Source organism: Cupressus sempervirens, chromosome 11 (genome assembly GCF_028749045.1).
Source record: "Cupressus sempervirens isolate cs-2001-9-10 chromosome 11, ASM2874904v1, whole genome shotgun sequence".
Taxonomy (NCBI): Eukaryota; Viridiplantae; Streptophyta; class Pinopsida; order Cupressales; family Cupressaceae; genus Cupressus; species Cupressus sempervirens.
In genome coordinates, this window is record NC_143128.1 from 653,278,374 (window position 1) to 653,298,525 (window position 20,152).

Genomic DNA, 20,152 nt, shown 5'->3' on the forward strand with positions numbered 1-20,152 from the left:
TTAGTTAGTAAGAAACTGGCTGTTACAATTTTGTTGATTGAACTGCCTTCTATTGATATCTTGATATAGTTTGGATAAGATGTTCTTTCTTTTGGCATTTATCTCTTCAGCATGATAACATCATTAACTAGCCTCTGAACTATAGGATTAAAACAAGTGGACGCTTGTGCATTGGAAGTTTGAACACATTTTCTCCATTTACCAACAATTATGAGATCGTCCTCTAGTTCAACTGCTTGAGTTAAAGTCGTTGCTAGATTCGCTACTTGGTTTCTTTTGAGGTGAAACCCGATAACATGCGACATAGAGTTACGGAAGAAACATTTTTGGGTCTATGTCATATGTCTCTTAGCAGTTTGGATCTTGTTCACGATCTTATTGTACTTTGCCATGAAGTCTCTCATCAGTTCATTTCGGGTTAACTAAGCCAGGAGAGAATGCTCATCTCCAACACTTTTGAATCTATTCTCAAATGTTGTTCTCATTTGATCCTAATTTGGGATTGAACCAATGGAAAGGTGGTAAGACCACTTGGCTGCAGCCTCAGATAAGGTTTGCACAAAGAGCCTCACAACCACATCTTCATGTTGGATGACCAAGATACCACTAGCTACATTGAAAGCACTCAAGTGTTCATCAACAAATACCTTTCCATCCCCAGAAAACTTTGGTAAGACAGCCCTTGCTTATTTGCATAGGGGATTGTGGCCTTGCAAGTTTATAGGTTCTACTATGGCTCCCTATGGCTGGGCTATTCGATTGATTGAATTGATCAAAGGTGGGAGGTTAATATTGAGGGGTGTGGGGTTTACAGTAATAGGTAAGAGAGTACTAGGTAAGATTAGGGCTTGACAAGCATCAAAGGTAGAAACTTTTAAAGTGGGGTGTTGATCTACTTTTTGATCTTTTGACACGAGAAAGGTTGGACGAAAAACTCAACTACTGTAATGCTTCAAAATCAAGATCTTTCAACCCCTATCTTCTATGGGATCTTATAAATCTCCTAAAGTCTTGCCTGTCAGCTTGATAAGAGTTCAATCTCTTCTACTTCCTAGGTTGTCTTTTGTTTCTTGGGGCCTTGAGAGCTCGATTTATATCAGCATTCCTTTCCTATCTTCTCCTTTGTCTAATCAATGCTAAGTTCAAATTTTCAGCTAACTCCTTTTCTCTTTCTACCACTTGACTAACCCTTTTATAGTCTTCAAACACTTATCTTGAAACGCTAGGGTAAAGTATTCAGTTGACTGATAGCATTCTCACGGTCATCTTGAAAACCTAGGTTAGCATGGAGAATAGGGAAAATGTTCTCTTGTGGAAGCACCATATATTTTCATCTCGAGCAACTAATCTTCAGTTCTGTCTCCCGAACAGAGTTGCCAAAATCTGTTGTCTGACAGATTTGTCCCTTATTACAAAATGTTAATTTGACTCTAGTCCTCTATTTTTAAGCACAAATCTATAGCAACAGTTGTTTAAATTACGAGTAATTTCCTTGTGAATTATTTAAGGTACAACTCCCTTGTTTGATTTTCAATGAAAGAAAGACTAATTCAATCTTTTAAGCATACTCTTTACCAGAAATTTTATAAGGCATTAAATAATATTCACACATCAACATGTCATGAATATGAAATTCATTCAACGTTTCACTTTCCCATAGAACACACAGATCCTGTTAATTTCTAGCATAATAGAATAATTCAACTTCAAGAAACTGTTCAAAACAAACTACAAGGCACACACAGATGTATAATTCCAAAGCTGAGATAGATTTGGCAGTTCAAGAACATAAATTTGCACAAAAATATCTTTCTCAATATTCAGACACATCCAAATTTACCAAAACTGCCTTCTTTCATCCACAAATAAAAGTTACTTCAGAAAATATAACATCTCAAAATATACAGTCCGTCAATATTAAAAATATTGGACCCTTTGTCTATCTTATGCTTGCATATATATAGTCTTTACATAACCAAAACTGTTTTTAACTCGCGAGACCAATTAACTTGAGTATAAAATTACTGACACAAAGGACCATTATAAACTACACAATTAAACAAAGGAGTGTGGCGATGTGGCTACTACTGAGCTCTTGTTCGTGATCATGTGGATTGAGTTTGTTTAACTGGAGGGGTCAATGTCGTCATCCATTCTTTGTAGGCATTGACTAATTCCTGGATTGCGTGGAGGTTTGAGATGCTTATGTGAGCCAGCTATTGCTTGCATATGTAATTCTCCCTCTTGATCTACACAATTATCGCTGCTCGCACCGGAAGGTGTCCTATACGTACGTAAAAAAGAGCCTCTATCCTTGCCACCTTTGGGAAATCCTCCACCACCAAGTCTTCGTTCCTTTTACCTCTCCAATCTCCTCTTTCAATGTCCTCAACACAACATCCACATCTTTATCCATGGTGCCATCTTCACCCATGTACATCACATTACTACACCTAAGGTGGTCTAGAAGAGATTAGGTGAGATCATTTAGTTCTTTTCCCAATTTCATGAATTCTTTCTTCCCTTATTTTTGCACCATGTTCCTCCGCTTCACATTTCTTTTGTAGATATACAGGACATTTTGATCAATGCTTTTCAAGGGCTTCTCTGATAAGAACTTGGAAACTCCATATCTTTGCACCTTTGTCATCTGGAGTCTACAGTTGCCCATTTTGTTTCTTTCCTTTCCCAGGTCAAGGCTTGTATTTCTAATTCCCTTGTAGCTGCAACAATATCACTATAGACTTCCATTGATTCCATAATGTATTTCCTGTCCTTCTGAATTATACCTTTCAGCCAATCATCAAATATTCCTACTATCTTCTTTCCTCGATGAATTTAGCTAACTATTGGTTGGTCAGGGATTTTGGATCAAAGGACATAGGCTCTTGAGAAATTGGTTGTGGGTTCAGACTGCAAATAGCGTTGATGTATTTGGCCGTTGCTTTCAACATTTGTTTAAATTCCTTTTTATCTTTTTAATCTTTCCACGACCTACTCAACATTCTTTCTACAAAGCCCTCAAAATTATGGTTGTCTACATCTATAGATGCCACCCCAAGATTTACCTTTTCCACTTCAAAGTCATCAACGGTAGGCTCTTGAGCCTCATCCTCAGTGAGTGACTTAGCTACATTTGCAACATAGTTTCCTATCTTGGAATCCATTTCCATCCTTGAATTGACCTTCAATTTCTTGGATCTAGAGGTTTTTCATAGGCATTTACTAACCATGTTGTTTAATGGAAAGGAAAGTGGAACAATATTTCTTTTCTTACTCACTGTGGCTTCTAGCCATTTAGGGCTAGTGTCGGGTGTATGCTTGTTGGGAGAGGGCTGGCCGGGAGTAGGATTGAACATAGTCAATGATTCCGCAAAATAAGTGGTATCATTGAGGTCGATGGTGACCTCTGGTTGGTAGCCATTGTCCATCTTGGGGAAATCAATTCCTTGTTTAGCCATCTCCCTTTCAATTACTCACCTAAGTCCAGGTCGATAACTACTTCTTCAATGGGTTCTTCTGTTTTCTTGCTTTTCGACCTGGCTATAGTAAGCCAAACAGGGGAAGTGGTCATTGGGGTACCTTTAGACTTTTTATTCTTGGAAGGCTTCCTAGCCTTGGCCTTGGATTTACCTGCACCACAAACTTTAACATTTATCTCAGCAAAAGGAACATGAGATTTGCATTCCCTAGAAGGTTTTACAACTTGCTTTTTACTAGCCTGAGCTTTGTTGCTGGTCTATTCTCTCAACCACTTCTCGGTTCATTGTGTTATAGGGAATATCCTCATTTCAACATTGTCCTTTTCTATCCCTGATCAATCTACTTCAGGGAGTGGTAGCTGCTTGATCTGTTCATAAAGTGGGTGCATCAAGGAACATCCATCCTCCTTGATTCTTCTGACATCCATCTTCAAGCCCAAACAAATGATTTGCTGTAGGGAAAATCTGCTTCATACCCTTCTCGCAACCTGTGTCTCATTAGGGCAGTTTTCCCAATTAAAATACACTGTTTTTGCAGCAATAGTTTCCAATCGTTTTTTCATTTGTCCCATGATATTTAAAAGCCTTTGCCAGCAACTTTACAAAAAATAAGGTTTAGTTCACTATTTCACTGACCCATCAATTCAATATCGCCTCTTCACTTTCTCCCTCGCTTTTAAAGCACAACATATTTTGATCCTTGCAATTCACTTGCCAAATTTAGAATAACACCCTCCAACTGAGAAAACATAAAAAAATGATTTTTTTCAATTTGTCAGTAGCACATCATGGGATTAACAATTTTTTACATTCTCTTCCAACAATAATACCATCTATGTATTCCACCTGCAACCTTTTTCATTTATCTATTTCCGTTATTTTTTTCACCCCTATAGAACTGATAAACCAACCAAAAATCCACATGGTTACCATTATGTACACTCCCTTTACAGTAATTTCAATTCTTTATTCTGAAATAAAATCGTGACACTTCACGATACATCATCTTTATTGTTTTTGAAATTGCCCTCTTGGCTATGGAGGTAATCATCAAAAATCAACCTCGTATTATAAGAAAGAGTCTATCTTACGATTATTAAATCTGCAAAAACTTATGGGTTACCAGGGTAACTCGTAGTGAAACAAATGTTGTTTATAAAAGTTTACTTGTTGAAAAGGAAATCAACACATTTAGTACTGTGAAGGCTCCAGTTTAGCAGTCACCGAATCTTTTTTATCCTTGATAGAAATGCAAATATATCGAATGCCTCATTTTAAAAAGGAAAACCTTAATTATTTTATTTTCTGTGCTATGCAACTCAAAGCAGTCATATTAAAGGAGAGGAATAATAAGTAATTTAGTAGCGCCGAGTCCAATATTTGTGAGAGTATTTTTGAAATTTCACATATTTTTTTTGACAAGTTGTTAAATACGACTTTCAAAATTCAATGAAGGAATAGGTAACAAATCATGTGGCTTACATAATGAATCACTACTCAGTTAAAACTTAATGGAGCTTTTGAAAATTTGCCCAGCTGCATTTGAGACGGGTTGGAATCGAGGGAAGAGCTGACCCAACAAGGGGACTCACACATAGACAAGACACCAGGAAAGTGTAAAAGGAAGAGCGACCACATAATGAGTAGCAGTGACCTCTGGGAAAAAGATGGAAATACGTTTAGATATCTTGAATATCATTCAGACATCACAGTAACGTCATCAAGTAGTAGTTTCTTAATGGTGTCTGCAAAAGTGTGACTGTTCTAGCACAGGTTTCCCACAGATACCAAGTGTCCATTCATATGGATTATTTGTAAAAATTGGCACATGCTATTTCCAAAACACATTGTTGGATAGCACTATTGGATGTTTTCAGCACCTATCTGTTCTATTTAATTGGTAAATTGTTGTCACCTGGAAATCAAAAATTAGTTGTAAATTATTTGTAATGAAGTGTATTCATGTAAACTTCAGTTTCTATAACTCCAATTGTCTTGTGACATCATGTATCATGTTCTCTTTGTTGTACAAATGTCTTGCACGGAAACAGTTAATGGTGACAATACCACCATTCAATTATACTGTGTATAAGCTCACTGTTTCTGTTGGACATTTTTAAATGATTTTAGGTCAAAAACATTAATGTTCTGAACTATTTTGATGATTGCAGTTATTGAAATGGTTTGTAATATGTGCACTTAAATGTTTGGGCATTCTTTTAGTTTTGGAACATGCTAAAACGAAGCATGAACTGATGTTTTTGAATGATTATATTTTTCAGTAATCACAACTTGTTTTCAATATTGTTTATTTGTTACATTCTGGCTTGGCATCTATGCAACCATCGCTCATCTTGTATTTTGTGGATTTCAAATTGACATAGGAGCTCCGAGAAATGATTAAAGATTTATTTACTGTTGTATTTTTAATAATATTGCTACACAATTTAAGTTGAAATTTTATTATGATGTGCTATGAATTAACTTAGTTTTGGCTATATTGTATTAGATGGATGTAATGAGTGGAGGCATGAATGAAATGATGGGATGCGGGAAAGTTCCGAAGGCCAATTCCTTATGAGATTTAAGACAAGTTAAACTAAACCATGTTTAACTCACTATGATCTAATGAGTAATCACCAAGCAACATCTATCATGTGGTGTAAGCTTGTCCTAATGGCATCGATTGTGTGTCAAATTTATTGTTGATGGTAGTTTTTCAAGCTAAGCTAGTCAAGTCATTGGTGTTTATCTGAGTCATTTTTGTGACCGCTTTTTGTGTTGAGACCATGAGGTTTGCCACCTTGGGCTCTTGATTGATCCTTGCCATGTCTACTTGCTGAGATTGATACGACAACTTGTCCTTTCAGACTGCAATCACATTGTTCTAGATGCTTCCCGCAGCGAGGAAGATTAAAGCCCACCTGGGCATCGATATTAGCTGTGTATATAGTCGATTTCTCTAGCAAGGATGCCCATGTGATTGCAAACTGTAATAAGTGAGGTTGTAGAGAGAAAGGAAAATGAGTGTGCAAATAGTTTTTTGACTGGCTAGCTCTATAAGGCAAGGAATAAATTTTGCAACAATGGGAAGATAGAGTGGGGAAAATATTTTGTGAGTGGATAATGATTATATGTGAATAAAAAAAATAAAATTTCATGTACCAAAACAAATGTCCGGTAGAATATGTTAGATTTAGTGGATCTCTGATAGATAAAACGATTACTACAAGAATAATGTAACTCTTACTTGTATTACTTTTGAGCAGCCTTGTTCATTGAATATTGCAGATCTTTGGGACTGTGGGTGCAGAGTCGACTTCCTTATCTTCTATTGCTGATGATTTGAGATGACTTCTTGATAACCCTGCAAATTATATATATGATGGAGAATTGTTTATGAAAACTGGGTGTAGACTGCTAAGACAAAATGTCGTGAATTGATGATGTTATTCAGTTTGCACTTTCTTTATATACAAGGCAGAGAGTCATGACCCCCAAAGAGTCATGGCTCTACGTGGCCACGTAGAGTCATGCCTCTTCGGTGGCATGACTATTGTCAAGACAAAATGAAACACAAATGTGCACCCATATATGATATATCAAGGAGCCCGATCACATATAATAATGTGACAATATAAATGTGTCTGCCGATATGTATAGTGTTATCTGCCGACGATTATATTGCAAATGTATATTATCCAAAGCATATATATATATATATATATATATATATATATATATATATATATATATATATATATATATATATATATATATATATATATATATATATATAATCAACAGTAACAACTTTATTTGTTAAACATAAACACAGATTAGTATATTAGATAAACATGAATTACTTCTACTGATGCTAAAACATTAACATTCCCTCTTTAGCAAGGGAGGAGTAAAATACCATTAAAATTTCAGCATAGAAATCTGATCTTCACACAATGAAACAGTTAAAAGTCAGAACACAAAATTATGAACACTTATCATAATGCATATTTAAAATCTCTAATTGTCTGAAACAATATCTATAGTAACCACAATAAGAATGTTGCCTATGATCTCTAATTGCTCGAGGCGATGTCTAGAGATGTTCATAATAATAACATAAGATTTCATGATCTCTAATTGCTTGAAGCAATGTCTAGAGATGTCCATGAAAATTTGTTACTCATGATCTCTAATTGCTCGAGGCAATGTCTAGAGATGTCCATGATAATAACATGAGTTTGTTATCTATGATCTCTAATTGCTTGAAGCAATGTTTAGAGATGTCCATGATAACAGACTATTATGTACAAGAACATCACTTGTAAATAATTACCTTTTGAATAAATATGTATTTGAAAGATCGTCACCTTTCATTACATATGATGCTACTAACAAACAATAGAAGCATAAACACACATGAATTTAAATTTGATATAATATTAAATATTACAAATTAATCATACCAAGTTTTTCTCTGAAGTATTTCAGCTTCACTTTAGCAAGAGGCTTGGTAAAGATATCAGTTGTTTTCTCATTAGTATAGATATACTCTAATTGAATGATTCCTCGATTCACCATATCTCGAATGTAATGAAAAGGAATTTCAATATGTTTGGAGTGATTGTGGAATATTGGATTGGTTGAAAGCTTGATGCAACTTTGATTATCACAATGAATCACATTGGGCTTCAAAGGTCTTTTAAACAAATTAGCCAACAACTTCCGTAACCATACTGCTTCTCTAGCACCTAAAGAAGATGTGATGTATTCTGCTTCGATGGAGATTAGTGCAATTGAAGTCTGTTTTCTACTGGACCAAGAAATCATGCCAAATCCTAGATTGAAGCGATCTCTAGAAGTATTTTTATGTTCAATAGGACTACTTGCCCAATCAAATTTGAATATCCATAAAGTTTGATGTTGACCTTCTCATATTTGATATTAACTGTACTCATCCTTTAATATTAAAGGAGATAACTGTACTCATGATATTAAAGGAGGTAACTTCTTCTGAGGCTTGTTCAGAGAAGGTTTCAAATTTGTCTTTAAAACCAATGATGTGTCGAGACGCTCCATTGTCGATGATCCAAGTGTTGTTATTAGAGTTTAATTCACTTGAAAGGGCTAAGTAAAAGACATAGTTTTCTCTTCCTTCTTTCTCTTCACCCTCTTCTTTGATTTTTGTTAGGGCTGCTTGAATCTTTTTCTTTTCAGGATAGAATTTGTGAGGGTGACCAATTTTGTCACATTTAAAACATCTAACTTTTGACCAATCACGTTGCTTGTAAGATCTGTTAGACTCTTTTTTGTTGTATTTGAATTTTCTCTTCTTATTTGATTTTACATGAAGTGATTGGATTTCTCCCTCTTGATTTCTACTTAGTCCTCTTGAGACTAGTCTATATTCTTCTTGAGTGCATTCATTTTTTAATATATCGAATTTTGGAAGTTTGGGTGAAGAACTTAACCCTCAAATAAATGTTTCCCATGATAGTGGAAGACCTCTTAGAGCTATAATGCTGAGTTCTTTGTCATCAACTCGACTGCCCATTGTTGCAAGTTGATCTTATAGTTCAGAATTTTTTAAAAAATATGTGGTGATTGATTCTCCATTTTTCATCTTTATGTATGGTAGCTCTTGTTTTAAGGTTAATAATCTACTAGTATTATTGATTTCAAATGTATCTCGAATTGTGGAGAACATTTCAAATGCAATCTTGAGACTAGATATGGATGGTAAGATATGATCTTTTATAGGATCTATAATGATCTTCATTTCTTTCTTATTATGTCTTTTCCATGTTACTTTCTCTGGTCCATTTTCAAGCATAGCCATGTTTGATTCAATAAATTCTTTTAATTCCATTTTCCTTAATATTATCATTACTCTAATTTTCTATGAAGAGAAATTAGATGCACCCTCAAGCTTATCTTCTAGTCTCACATGATTCACCATTTTAATAATTTAGAGTTTTAGCTCCTTTTTCAAAAAATTGAAAATATGTGTGTGTGTTTGTGTGTGTGTGTGTGTTGTGTAATGGTTTTTCTTATCAGAATGGCTTTGATACCATGTTAGATTTATTGGATCTCTAATAGATAAAACAATTACTACAAGAATAATGTAACTCTTGTATTACTGTTGAGCAGCCTTGTTCATTGAATATTGCAGATCTCTGAGACTGTGGGTGCAAAGTCGACTTCCTTATCGTCTATTGCTAATGATTTGGTATGACTTCTTGATAACCTTGCAAATTATATATATGATGGTGAATTGTTTATGATAAACTGGGTGTAGACTACTGAGACAAAATGCCGTGGATTGATGATGTTATTCAGCAATCTACACTTTCTTTATATACAAGGCGGATAGTCATGACCCTCGAAGAGTCATGGCTCTACGTGGCCTTTGGCCACATAGAGTCATGCCTCTTTGGTGGCATGATTATTGTCATGTTTAGTTAAGAAAAAACAAAACTCAAATTTGCGCCCTTATATGATATATCAAGGAGCCCGATCACATATAATAATGCGACAATATAAATGTGACTGTCGATATATATATATATATATATATATATATATATATATATATATAAGCAGTAACAACTTTATCTGTGAAACATAAACACAGATTAGTATATCAGATAAACATGAATTACTTCTGCTAATGCTAAAACATTAACAGAATATAGGACATTTCCTAAGGTAGCTACTTCTCATTCCATCTGTCACCTAATGCATGCCTAAAGATGTTAAATACTTATTGCATTTATATCCAGCTGCCAGTTAAAAGTAGTCATATAATTTGTAAGCCATTGAGCAAGGACAGTCAATGAACTAGGAGGGTAGAAGCTAAGGAAAACAGAGAGGAGAGAAAATAGAGAAAAAAGGTGAAAAATATAGGAGCATGGGAACATAAGGGGATCACATTCATGTCCAGAAATGACAGAAAAGTGGAAGCAAAGAGAGAAAAGAGAAATCTCAGACAAAATATCTAAAAAGACGGAGAAGTGCGGGAAGATTCTATTCGACTCTAGTTATAATAAAATTGAATGAAATTACCTTCAAACTAGTGATGATTTCTGATGTAATGGGTTTTAGGACTATATTTCATTGCACTATGTAACTAAGTTTTATTCCTTGGCCCAACACGCCTTATATTCCTTAGGTTTGAACAACTTGATAGAAGGTTTTGCTTGAGCCATAACCCCTTGATCCCTAGCAACCAAGTTGTAGATGGTTGCATGTCTTGGCATGACATAATTGGAGCAATAGACTACCATTGCCACTGTGATATTACAAATAGTGGTTGTCATGTCTACACGAGTAGTGGAGTTGGTTTAGGTTCTGAGTTTGCTCCTCATTGGTCTTGAGTTTGATGCTGAGGCTCAATTTTCCCAGATGTTAGGGTTGGATTTTAGTTTAGATAGTAATTTATGAATAACTTCTATTATTCCTTATGACTCATGGATCTGATATGCTCTCTCCATGATTAGTAGATCTGTCTCTCATGCATAAGTATAACTAATGACTACTTAGGTTTGCATTAATTTCTGCCTCTTTTTTCATCATAATTGTTGTTTCGAATGGTGGTTTCTTTTTGTAATATATGGACAACCAATATTAAATAGATTGTGTAAGTTTTCATTCATAGATGCTCTATTTTTTCTTTCTGCAAAAGCTTCTCCATTTTCTTTTTGTCTTAGCTAGATCTGTGCAGCTTCCAAAATTTAACATGGGATCAAAGGAGAAGTGTAAGTTTTTTATTGTAGCTTTTGAAAACTAGAGTTATTTTAGAATAATTTTTTTCATTGTCTTGGAGGTGTATGTTAATTTCTTTTCTATATTGAACTAAGATTAAAGTTCCAAAAGGGGGTAATCTTAGGCTAAGGAAACTCACCATCCATCATCACGTTGGGAGAAAGAAATTATTAGTCTTGTTGTAATGAAATCATAAAGCACTATTGATGGATTCATCTATTGCCACATTTGTACGGGCTTATTCCTTAACCATGTAAGGTTGGCATAAATCCGCATGGGAAAGTAGAAATGATAATGTCTTAGGATTAATTGGTTAAGTGTTGGAGACCACACATCATGGGTTCTATAGACATCGAGTGCCCTTACAACTTCTTTGGCCACTCTACGGGAAATATATGGAAATCCCATTGAACGTCCACTCGTACATGATCCAACCATAACCTTTCTTCTCGTTTGATAATGATGATGATCCTATGCATGACGATAGCACTGAAAAGGAAATTGCTCATTGGAAGTGCCTTGACAGAGATCTTGGCTTCTTGAAATGCTACTTCAGATTCTCTTCAACAGGTTCATTCTTGTCCTCTTGATGAGTTAGATACCATCTTATCAAACATTTATCATTTGTTTGTTGAATCTCTCCTTGATTCAAATGACAACAATATGTTTGCTCTCTAATGTTACATGTCATTGCGTTGCATCTTCTTTTGGTTCGGATTTTCTTGTTCTAACTTAGTCACTCCATGCTACATTCTTGACACATCTTGATTGTCATTTGAAAAAATCTCACATTTGAGTGATCATTGTTTGTGGAAACTCCCAGAGGTTCTAACTTCAACAAACACTTGATTTGCTTTAGTTTTCAGATGTTTGACATTTTATTAAACACTTTGTGTGCAAGCTCTATCTTGTTTTTGTTTTCTTGGAATGATTTGAAATGAAGTGTAAATGTTCGCAAATGATTACTAAGATATCTAAACAAAGAACTAATATGCAAATGTAATCCTTTCTATCTTTTTGAGTGCATACATATGGTTTCTACAGCTAAAATCTGCACCTACAACCAATCGACATTTTCAAAAACTCTTGGCATGCATCCTTTCAATTTTGGAACTATTTATAATGAATCAAATTGCATTTTTTAGAGACTTTAAACTATCAAGAAAATAATTTAAAAACCTGTTAATCACAGGCCGTGTTATTTCTTCAATATTCATAGAATTGTATTGATACAAATAACAATCCCTTCCAATGACACAATTAAAGATACTAGAGGCCTCAAGTGCCAAACACATCCCCTTTATTGTTTACGTCCCTTCCTAAAACCCTTGTGTAATCAAGCAATAACTTGTGGCTGGTATTATTCTAGTATGACTGCTAATTGGAATGTTGATCTCAACCACTATGAGCCTTGTCTCCTATTGTTGGGTATTTATTATCAATAACATGTTGCTATTGATAAACAACCCATATTTGAAGTAATTCCACACCAATCTCCTCCCAGAAAGCTCAATGATGACTCTTGATTGAATCCATTCAAATTGCACAATTCATTGAGCATGTCAATTCACTATTCCGAAACAACTTGGAAGAATTTACAATTCTTCAAGCTTGAAATAAAAAACCCTTGTTTCAATTTCTTTTCCACACAAACAAAAGCAAATGCACAAGTCATAGAAATGAATTGATCTTCTCTTGCCTTAGCTTTTTATAATTGTCAAATAGAAATCAATTTGTATCTTCACAAATATACTTCTTATAACTTAAAAAATACTTAGCTTTTGATAAATTTTAGTTTTTGTGCAACTTAATTATCCCCCTTCTTTTGGTGCACAATAAAGGGAATACTTTATTAAACACTTATATCTCCCTTTCAAGTAGTGTGAACTTAAACTATGAAGTTATATCATATCATCATGATGCCCTTTATCAAATGACTTTTAAGTCATTAAGTGGCTCCTTTCATATAAAATTAAAATATAACTTATTAATTGCACCTTATTATTAACTATTAATAAAATATTACATTATTAATAATTAGAATAACATAACTCTAAAAATAATTAGTATTCCTTGTTTTTGCCTGAATGTAGGAGTTACTCGTATCTATTGTGCATCTAAATATCTTACTAAAAATAGTAAGGATCCCTTGCTAACATCCACTAACTTACTATAAATAGTAAATCCCTGAAACTTAGCCAACTTGCGTAGTCTTCTAATACCAAGTCTGAGTGCATTACCAAAAATAGCAACATAGACATAATTTTCCTACAATATATAGTATGTGTCTTGAACTAAGCCAATTTATGAGTGAACCAATCGTCACACATGCCATGAGTTTGGTGCCCTTGTCAGTTATAGAAACTCCTCAATAATCACTTACTATAAATAGTAAGTCTCTAAAGAAAAGCTTTGATAATGTTACCACAATGTCACACTACTACCTAATGTGTTTAGGTTCTTTGCTAAAGATTAGAAACTTTGACTTTCCTAAAATAGACACTGTTTATAAATATTAAGTGTGCCAATCCAACATAAATGAAGAGCAATCTTGAATATCCTTGAACACTAGAGTGGGAAAATAGCCACTAGAACATTCAATTGAGACCCCTATCCATAAAATTAGCCCAAGAGGGTTGCAATGATGTGCTAACAACTCATCCTTTGACACTAGCTAAAAAATAGTGCGTTACTATTTGCCCTTGAATTGCTTGTCAAGAAGAATTCTTAGAAATAAATAACTCATTAGTCCACTAGGATCCTAAGGGTAAGATTGTAATATCACCACCAATACAATTGAACTTGACAGACTAAGAAAGCTTGCTTCCCCAAATTGCGCAAAGTGAGTTAGCATATACATTGTTCAACACATGCGCAACTGAAAAATGCACCTAAAAGAGATCATGCACGTGATGGCTAAAACAAAAACAATATGCACTAGGTACTATGCACACATTTGAAGACTCCTTTGTGAGCCCGGTCTAAAATCTTGTTGCACTAGAAGGATCCCAAACTCTAAATGAAAGCCTTTAAAAAAAAAACAACCTTAGACTTTTGCTACTGAACTCTGAACTCAACTTCAGTGTAGCCAGATTGGTGAAGCTAATCAACGAGATCCACCCAAATAGTAGTGCTAGGCTTTCCATCAATCGAGACCTAAAGCACACTGAAGCCACATTCGTCCATACTATAGAGATTAAAACATTTGAAAGTGGTTGTATCACTAACACTATCTACATCCTTTGAAGGCTCCCACGGCTTTGCTAACTTTACAAGTAATCTAGCTTGCAATGACTGATCCATCTACTGTAGATGAAGAATACTTATACCCCAAAATAAGGTACATCCTCTAAATCAATCTACACTAATGCATCATCAATCCTCTATGTGTGGTTCAAAAAGCAATGGTGAGCTCTCCTCTCTATGCAGTCTCAATAAAGGTTCCCACCTTAGTCAAGTGATGAATCTCATAGTCCTAGACATAGCCTCCACCATTTGACTCATCACTAACACCATCGATAGGGGATGCAACCACTAGAGATCCTTATGCAACATGTGGTTCTCCACTGCTCTCTACATGTGCACCCATCCTATTCACAATGACTACACTTGTAGATGTGATGGATCTCATCACAGACTCAACACTCTCATCACCACAACCCCTGGATATAGGGTCATCATCAACTGTGAGTGTAGAAGTGTGCACTAAAACTATAGCTAGTAAACTCTATTTTTGGATCATATAACCATGATGGGGTCTCTTGAAGAGCCAAGTTTGTTCTCTCCAACAACTTTGTAGTTGCATCTAACTCATGAGTGAGCTTGACTACCTCCTCTTCATTACCCATCAAAAAATGGTAACAAGTATGAGCCCCTTGAGAAGATAATTCCAATCAGCTAATAATTGTAAATAGTTATCTTTTATTATCCTGACACCTTCTCGAAGTGAATGTAGATCTACAATGGAGAGGCCACTATCACCCTGCTCATCCAACGTTAGATCTCCCTAATCACATGGTTAACATTTGATGAACTACCTACTCATCCAACATTAGAGCTCCCCAATCACATTAATGCTCAATGAATGTGGCAACTTGGTTCTCCCTCACCTTAATTGCTTGACGAAATGATGTCTCTAGTATTCATAATGTAACAACCACTTTTCCCAAGTCTTAACTAACAACTAACATATCAAAGAAATATAGTTATTACTTCATTTTAATAGGAAGATAGTTATATCAGTTATGTTCATGTGAATGAGATTAACTGTTACAATTAGTTAAATGAAAATTTCATAACTAACAATTGAAAACATTATCAATGAATTTACCAAGGAATTTAAAATCTACATATTTTAGAATTTGAAATTGAAAACAATCTAGGGATGCTTTTGCAAAACCCAGGTTAGTCCTCAAATACCACTTAGGATGAAACGAAAATTATCATCAAAAACCACTATATCAATTAGGGCATCAATTACCATTGGATCATTTAGGTCATCACATACCACAATCAATTAGGGCATCGATTACCATTGGATCATTTAGGGCATCAGATACCACTGTATGATTTGGGCATCAAATACCACTGTATCATTTAGGGCATCTGATGCCACCATATGATTTGGGGCATCAGATACCTCTATTTCATTCATTTTCTTCCTATTGCTAACTTTGGCAATAACATAAGATTAGAAGATATGTTCATAATCATTATTCTTATAAATGAAAGATTGAAATAACAATCCTATAGATATATTCCATATTTAGTTGGAAGGTCAACTGATTGAACTAGTTACCAATTACATTGACAACAAAGGTTGCTTTCATCAAAGAAAATAACTAAATTCGATGATATAAATTAATCGATCATATCTTCTACTTGTATACATATCATAAAAGTAAAAATACCTGTTACCAATAAATGTTTAAATGTTCAACTTATCTTTATCTAATGCACATCCTGACATCTTGTGGATAAGGGAAACATTGTTAGGGGCTTAACCTCCCAACCACAGACCTTAAACTTATCCCCACACTTTCTCTAACTAGAAAAGCCCTCCATACCTGGGGTAGACATGGAACAAATAGTTAGCCAATGAGCATCTTGGTACTTAATCACACCACTTGACTTGACAACAGAGAATGAATTGGACATGCATGAGCTATTTTAAATTGATTCTTTTTAAATGTAATAAGGTTTATGAATCATTTCTAATTCTGATTTCATGTTCTTACAGATTTTCTCTCACCTCTTCCTTGGCCATACAGTCGGGTGAGTTTGAGGTGTTTAAATCTTAGAGTAAACCAACTCTTTTTGCTGAATCTCAGCTGATGTAAGAACATCACATATTCCAGTATATCATATCACAGTTTCTATGACTCAAAAATGATCTTAATGGCTTGTAAGGAAAGAAAAGACAATATTTTGATTCCAAAATTTCTTCAGTAAACAGAGATGTAAGAACTTATCATGTGCAATCGGTCTTGACTTAGCACAAAAAGGTTAGACTCATTGAGTATCAATTTAATGTTGCAATGCCAAGATACATTACGGAATTTCATGGACCCATTCCCACTTGATGTAATTTAAAAAGTAGATTTAAGAAGGAAAAACAAATAACAATCTAATTGAAAAGGAGACCACATAACCTAGTCTAAATTAAAAGAATGTGAGCTTTGGCTTGATGCTAAACAACTGGTTCCTTAATGTGAGAAATTTGAATACAATTCTCAGAGTAGATATGAATTACGACTTTCAGCAAAGGTTGATCATGGAAATAACATAAAAAAGGAGTAGATGTAAGTCGTGTGAAAGGAAAAATGATAATAATGTCTCTGACTTCTCTTGGCTTCCATAACTAAAGAGGCATTCAATATATCAAAGGCATCCAAGAAGCCATAACTCATAAAGAGTTAAAAGATTTTTCGTCTTGAATAACCGATATCATTTGCCAAGTGTACATTTTGTCCTCTAAAAATAAATATGGAAAAGAACTTGAAAGTTATAAATCAAAAGGATAATTTATAAGCATATTTATTTACTTACACGTAAATATATTTTATTAAGATGACACAATATTAAATGTTTATCCAAGGTCGTACTTTTTAAATATGTATATCTAAATACACGTTTCATCTGGAAGATTATTTTATCTTCTTGTACACGCATTTAAATATACGTATTGAATTGATAAAATCATGTGTAAAATAATACCATGGTATCACCTTTATTTTTATATGTATGTGCATATACATAAATATGTTTTATAATGAAGTGATGGAAATGTCAACCATAATCCAATAAAGGTATGCACTTTAAGATCATTAATGTTTTTAATATTTATCTAATAGCTCGTGTGTCTAATGTGTGTATCCTGTTTTGTAGTCACTAGTTTCTCAACCATTGTGATTCACGATTCATACCCATTTGTGCAGTGATGGTGATGCTCCTGTGCCCAATTCTTTTCTAACAATGCTTCCACCCCTTTGGCGTGCTCCCTACAAGGAAATTCTCCATAGTTAAATCATATTACCATAACAAGTTATTAATCATAAATAATCATAATGACTAATTGCCTTTTCAATTCCATAAATTCATGATAAATAATCAACTAGCATGTTATCTTCATATGAAATTATAACGACTAACCATGTTACATTTCACAAGATTATAAAAAATTTAACTGTCAACTAACTTTATGTGAACCTCAACAGCTATATGAATATTTTAAATTGGGTTAGAATTTGGGATGTAACACATAACTCCTATGCAAGGTCTCTCACACAATTAATATTGTGATAGGAAACTGTATCAGCAATGCTCATCTCATGATCAATAACATCATGTGTGCTATCGTTCTCACACACATCTACTACCAAGGTAGTGTCATTAAGAACCTCAACAAATGGATCACCTAATAAAGCAGAAGTTGTTGCTACAACAAGATCCTCGAGCACTCCCATATCACATGTAATTGTAGGTCCCTACAAGTCATGATCTTGAGACCTATTTATTGGCATTGCGATGAGGAGATGAGTGAAGTGGCTAGTTGCATTGGTACATTTGGTTGTCATTGATGACGAGCCAATCGTAACAAGTGAAGGGAGCAACTAACAAGCCAAGATGGTTGGTAAGTAGTGAACCTAATCAGAAAAAGAGAAATCAACTTAGTCCAATGATCGGTAGACATGAAGATTTACAACACAAGACTATTGTGGTAGTGATCAATGTGTAGTCCTTAACATAGAAGACTTTTATATTGTAGTGAAAGGCTTGTGGGTGTCATCCCTACCATTTTCTCTCTCTCTCTCTCTCTCTCTAGTTGATGATTTCCATGTACAAAAATCATTGTGTTATGTGTGATGATTTTGTGTGTTTGATTCTCTTTACTTTTACTACATTGCATCTAGTATCTATTTAATGCTTTGGAAGTTGTTAAGTGGAATATTGGTTTAATTAGTAGGATATATGTTAGTGTTGATTACCCCCCCAACCCCTCCCAATACTCCAAAATATTAACAATTGGTATCAAAGCTTTGGTCCTCTAAGAGAGAAGCTTAAACACTTGAGAAAATATTTCTAATTGGTAACATGGACAAGTACATGTATGAAAAGAAACTTGAAGATGCAAACAAGGTAAGAAGAGAAAGGATAAACTTAAGATTTCACTTTAAAAGAGGAAGGAATTAAGTGAACAATTGAATGAAAGTCAAGAGGTCATTGAGCAATTGTCAGAAGCCAGTGGATTTGAAGAATCAAAAGAGTCAATCACAAATCTAATGAATGATAATGAGAACTAACCAAGGATATTAAGAAACAAAAAAAAGGAACTTGAAAGTTAGGTTATTAGGGTATGTGAAAACCTTGAGGGAAACAATGTTGTTGAGGATGGAAGGAAACATGTTGAAGATGCCAAGAAAGTTGTAGAGAACACACAGAAAGAAAAAGAAGAAGATCTTTATAAAGCAAGACAAGAAATGACATTACTACAGAGGCACATGTAAGATATTGTTGAATAAAATTTGCAAGTGGTAAATGAAAATGAACAACTAAGGGAAGACAATGAGAAATTGAGGAATGGGCTAAAGGAAGCTAGTGAAATATTGAAGATGTTTAATGAGAGTTCCCAAAAGCTTACTAAACAACTAAATAGTAAGCAGAAATACAAAGACACAACTGGTCTTAGATAGATTGCACAAAGTACATTTGAAGTTGGAGAATCATTAAAATCCAAAGAGACTCAACAAGACCTGAAGGTATAAACAAGTAATACTGGTAAGAAACCTAATAGACCTATATATTTCAATTGTGAAAAGGTTGCTCATATTGTAAATGTTCATAGAAGTAGACCAATAATCACTAGGTCTCAAACATTTAATGGACATTGCTACAATTGTGGAAAGTATGGTCTTGATACATATGAATATAGATCCATTGTTAGTAGGAGATCAAATAGAGGTAGATTTGATGGTATTTTTTATGCTTGTGACAAATATGGTCACAAAGATGAAGATTGTAGGTTTAAAGAAAATACTCCTAGGTCACCAGTCAAACTGACAAACACTTATAAAATGCAGTGATCGTTCAATATCACATGCTCAATTTGTGGAAATTATGGACATTTAGTTGTGAACTGCAAGATGAGAACACAAAGAGGAAATTTTGGACCTAGGAAGTGAACTGATATGGTATATTTCTATTACCACAAGATAGGTCATCTATCTAGAGATTGCATGTCAGGAAACCAATCATTCAATTGATTAGATGAGAAGAAATGGAAGAATATTGTCAATGTTGAGGGAGTGAATGAAATGAAGATGAATGGATAAAGGAGGAGGTTACGAAGAAAGAAGGAAAGTTGTCAGAAAATAGGCCATTATCCTCAAGTATAGTGAACTCAT

The 20,152-nt window shown here is 34.4% G+C and overlaps 1 protein-coding gene and 1 long non-coding RNA gene across 24 annotated transcripts in view; both read left to right on the plus strand.

The window, feature by feature from the left end:
* Positions 1-6,888, plus strand: part of LOC149531465 (uncharacterized) — a 183,313-nt gene extending 176,425 nt beyond the window's left edge. For 19 of the 23 annotated variants that reach the window (XR_016358326.1, XR_016358328.1, XM_089807948.1 and 16 more), the window contains one exon: positions 5,019-5,672. Coding sequence is in view for 19 of the 23 variants with exons in the window: in XM_089807948.1 (XP_089664074.1) it covers positions 5,019-5,102 (84 nt within the window). In the remaining 4 variants the exon portion in view is untranslated. Of the gene's footprint in view, positions 1-4,983; positions 5,673-5,991 lie in introns of those variants that run through there. The other 4 variants (XM_089807940.1, XM_089807941.1, XR_016358327.1 and 1 more) reach the window with 3 other exon arrangements.
* A 2,764-nt stretch (positions 6,889-9,652) lies between these two features.
* LOC149531466 (uncharacterized) lies at positions 9,653-16,807 on the plus strand. Its single transcript, XR_016358301.1, has 2 exons — positions 9,653-9,714; positions 16,489-16,807. It is a non-coding gene; the product is annotated as an uncharacterized LOC149531466 (long non-coding RNA).
* Positions 16,808-20,152: the final 3,345 nt, after the last annotated feature.